This window comes from Thalassophryne amazonica, chromosome 1 (genome assembly GCF_902500255.1).
Source record: "Thalassophryne amazonica chromosome 1, fThaAma1.1, whole genome shotgun sequence".
Taxonomy (NCBI): Eukaryota; Metazoa; Chordata; class Actinopteri; order Batrachoidiformes; family Batrachoididae; genus Thalassophryne; species Thalassophryne amazonica.
The window spans coordinates 68967297-68970447 of NC_047103.1; the positions used below are offsets into that span (position 1 = coordinate 68967297).

The following is a 3151-nucleotide window of genomic DNA, read 5'->3' on the forward strand; positions in this document are numbered from 1 at the left end:
AGTAAAAAAAAAAAAAAAGTCCAATTATTTAATATTTATAACTCAACATTAAGTAAAATGCACTACCACTTTTCACCTTGACAATACAAAATATTTTTACTGGTTTCATATTTAGTCAGACTCTTAAAATAGTTTTATTACTGAGGCACTGTCAGTCTGTGTAGTCTATAAGGCAGCATGCTAACTAAAGCTTGTAACACGGTCCTATGTTTCTCTAATGAAATGGAAAAAATAAAAATCAAAAAATGAAGTTCAAGTCAATTTATTAGCCCATCCAGTGTCAAACAAAGCAGTCTGACTTGAATCCACACAATATACATGTTGTAATTTTTTTAAAGCACCTGTATCAGCATAGCCCAGATTGCATTCAATAGCCTACAAAATATCTGGTGAAAACTGCATTTAAAACTACACTTAAAATGAAAAACATTATTGTCAGAAAATAATTAGAAATGTTGTAAAATAATCAGAAATGTTGTATACTGAATCCGAATAAGGAAACTGTCAAATGCATATTTGCAAACCAACTGTAAGAGATGGGTGCAGATGGTATTAATCCAGAATCATTTAAAGCCAACAACTAAAAGCACATCTGGTTTAAACCAATTGACAACAAGATTGCAGTAGTTAAAACATTATATAATACTGCTTGTAAAATGAGTTGAATCTCAAAGTTAAAAAATAATACTAATAATAATGCCCAAATTGGATCATGCCTAAATTTGCATTTTTCCTGGATAAATGGCATAAGGAGTCAAGCTATGACTCTTTTCAGCTCAGATCGCACTGGTCTTAAACAGAAATCAAATTTTGTAGCCAGAAATAAGACAGTAACTGAATTAGTGCAGCTGTAAAACTAACAAATGGCCTGTTTCTGTGTATGCTGCTTTAAACAGGAAGGTGCTGCTACTGGCCACACCTCCTCTGCCAACAGAGAGTTGCTCAGACTGGTTCAGTAAGCCTGTCTCAAACACTGACCTCTGTGACATGTGTCACAGCAACCTGAAACAAGCCTTTTCAGGTCTTAATTTCACTTATAGTCAGATCCTTCAGACATGCGCATTTGTAGCACTGCAGGACTCTGAAGATGTTGACATGAAACCATCAGTATCCTGATGTAAAACAGAGATACAAGGTGGTCTGTCAGAATCCAAGCTCTTTGTCGGGTATAAGTCAGTTTTGTGATGAATAATTCCCGCTGTGACTGGATTTGAGTCAAGCTGTGATTCACTGCTGGCTGTCAGAACTCCAGTCAGGGATGGAAAATGTTTTGGACCGTCTTTTGTCCTCTCCTATGGTGTAGTCCACATGGATGCAGACATGTCTGTCGCTTTCCTCTGACGGGTACATTCGAACCTCGCCAGTGACCGGCGTGTCCTGCACCACGTCCACCGGAGCGTCCAGGTACAGCAGCGCCTGCTTCCAGTGGGTCTCAGGTCTGAACGGGGACGTGGACAGCACCAGCTGCTGCGGCTTGTCCGGGCAGGAGAACGTCACCGTGAACCAAACGCAGAAGGCGTTCACGGCAGCTGAACCGAACGAAGAGCACCGAAACGGGCCGTGCACCGAGCGCAGTTGCTCAGCACTCACAGAGTACAGGTCGATCTCAGAAAAGCGGGATGGGTGGGACAGCACATCCTCCACGGTCACAGAGTTCACTGTGATGTCAGAGTTCATCAGGCACTTCTGGGCGAAGTCAGACACACAGGACATGTCCACACCGTAGCGGTCTTTGACAGTGAACCAGAAGTGCAGGCGGTCCTGCAGCACCGGGTCGCTGACCGGGGCGATGTACAGCTCAGCCTTCGATGGCAGGATCAGTCCACCCGGCTGCCTCAACCACGTGTCGCGCGCGTACAGCACTGAATTGAGCATGGACTCGTGCAGGAGGGCGTAGCCCATCCACTCGCTCACGATGACGTCAACCTTCTCAGGCAGCTGCACAGTCTCCACGGTGCCACGAACTACCTGGATCTTCTCCTCCATGTTGTTGGCTTTGATAATTTTAACAGCTTGCTCAGCGATAGAACATGCTTCCACTGCGTACACTTTCTTAGCTCCTGCCTGGACACAGAACACACTTAAAACTCCGGTCCCGGCACCCACGTCCAGCACCACTTTGCCCCGAATGCACTCACTGTTCCTTAGGATAGCCGTACGGTACGTGTTGGTGCGCACATGATCCGCTATCATCTCCTCGTGGATTGTTACATCGGAATAACTCTCAAAATAAAGTCTGTCTTGACGAGTTTTATCTAATTTTCGTCTCTTTGCGACATGAGACATCTTTGCTACGCTGCAACCTGTCGGTGTTTTGGAGCAATAACTTCCGCATCGTCAAATCTGGAAGTTGTAGTTTTTGTCAGCTCCAGATACGAACGACGGGGAGCCAAATGAACTACAGTTCCCACAAATCAGCGATTCGCTGGTTGCAGTGTTGCATTCAATGTCAAAGAGAAAATTGTTCATCCGATTTTCTCTCCAAACTCTATTTTAATAAAACCTATAAAAGTACCTAAACCAATAAGAAGTACTTAAAAAATTGTCAGTAAACTGTAAATATACATAAAAACAGTAAGAGTCAAGGATAGCACAGTACAGCAGAAACAGTTATTACGTCCGCCAAGGACGTAATAAAATCATGGCATTATTTATTTATTTGTCTGACTATTAGCGGGATTACGTCAAAATTACTGCACGGATTTTGACGAAATTTTCACCACAAATAGATATTAGGCCATGGAAGACTCCATTAAACTTTGGAGGTGATCCAAATCCAGGTCCAGATTATGGATCAACATTTCTCTTTATATAGGCTTTTAAGGATTATGTCAAAAGTATTTCACAGATTCTCACCAAATTTGCACCACAGATAGATATCAGGGCATGGAAGACTCTACTGAATGTTGGAGATGATCTGGATTCGGATTGTCGGACGTCAGGAATCTCGGATTGCTCTTTTCCTTTGTGATCCTTGAAAAATTATCATCGATAACGCAATCAGAATACAAAAAGGCATCATAGAGATCAAAAATAAATCCATACCTACCCACATTATATTTCAAAATATGGGAGATTTTTTTCTGACAGGAGGAGGATCGCAATGGAAATATGTTTTATGTAAAATATATCCTCTGACATGTAAAATATA

The 3151-nt window shown here is 42.2% G+C and overlaps 1 protein-coding gene across 1 annotated transcript; it reads right to left on the reverse strand.

Moving 5' to 3' along the window:
• Positions 1–246: 246 nt before the first annotated feature.
• On the reverse strand, positions 247–2338 carry prmt6 (protein arginine methyltransferase 6). Its single transcript, XM_034171578.1, has one exon. It carries the CDS (start codon positions 2284–2286, stop codon positions 1228–1230), a length of 1059 nt encoding a protein of 352 aa, XP_034027469.1. The 5' UTR covers positions 2287–2338; the 3' UTR covers positions 247–1227.
• Positions 2339–3151: the final 813 nt, after the last annotated feature.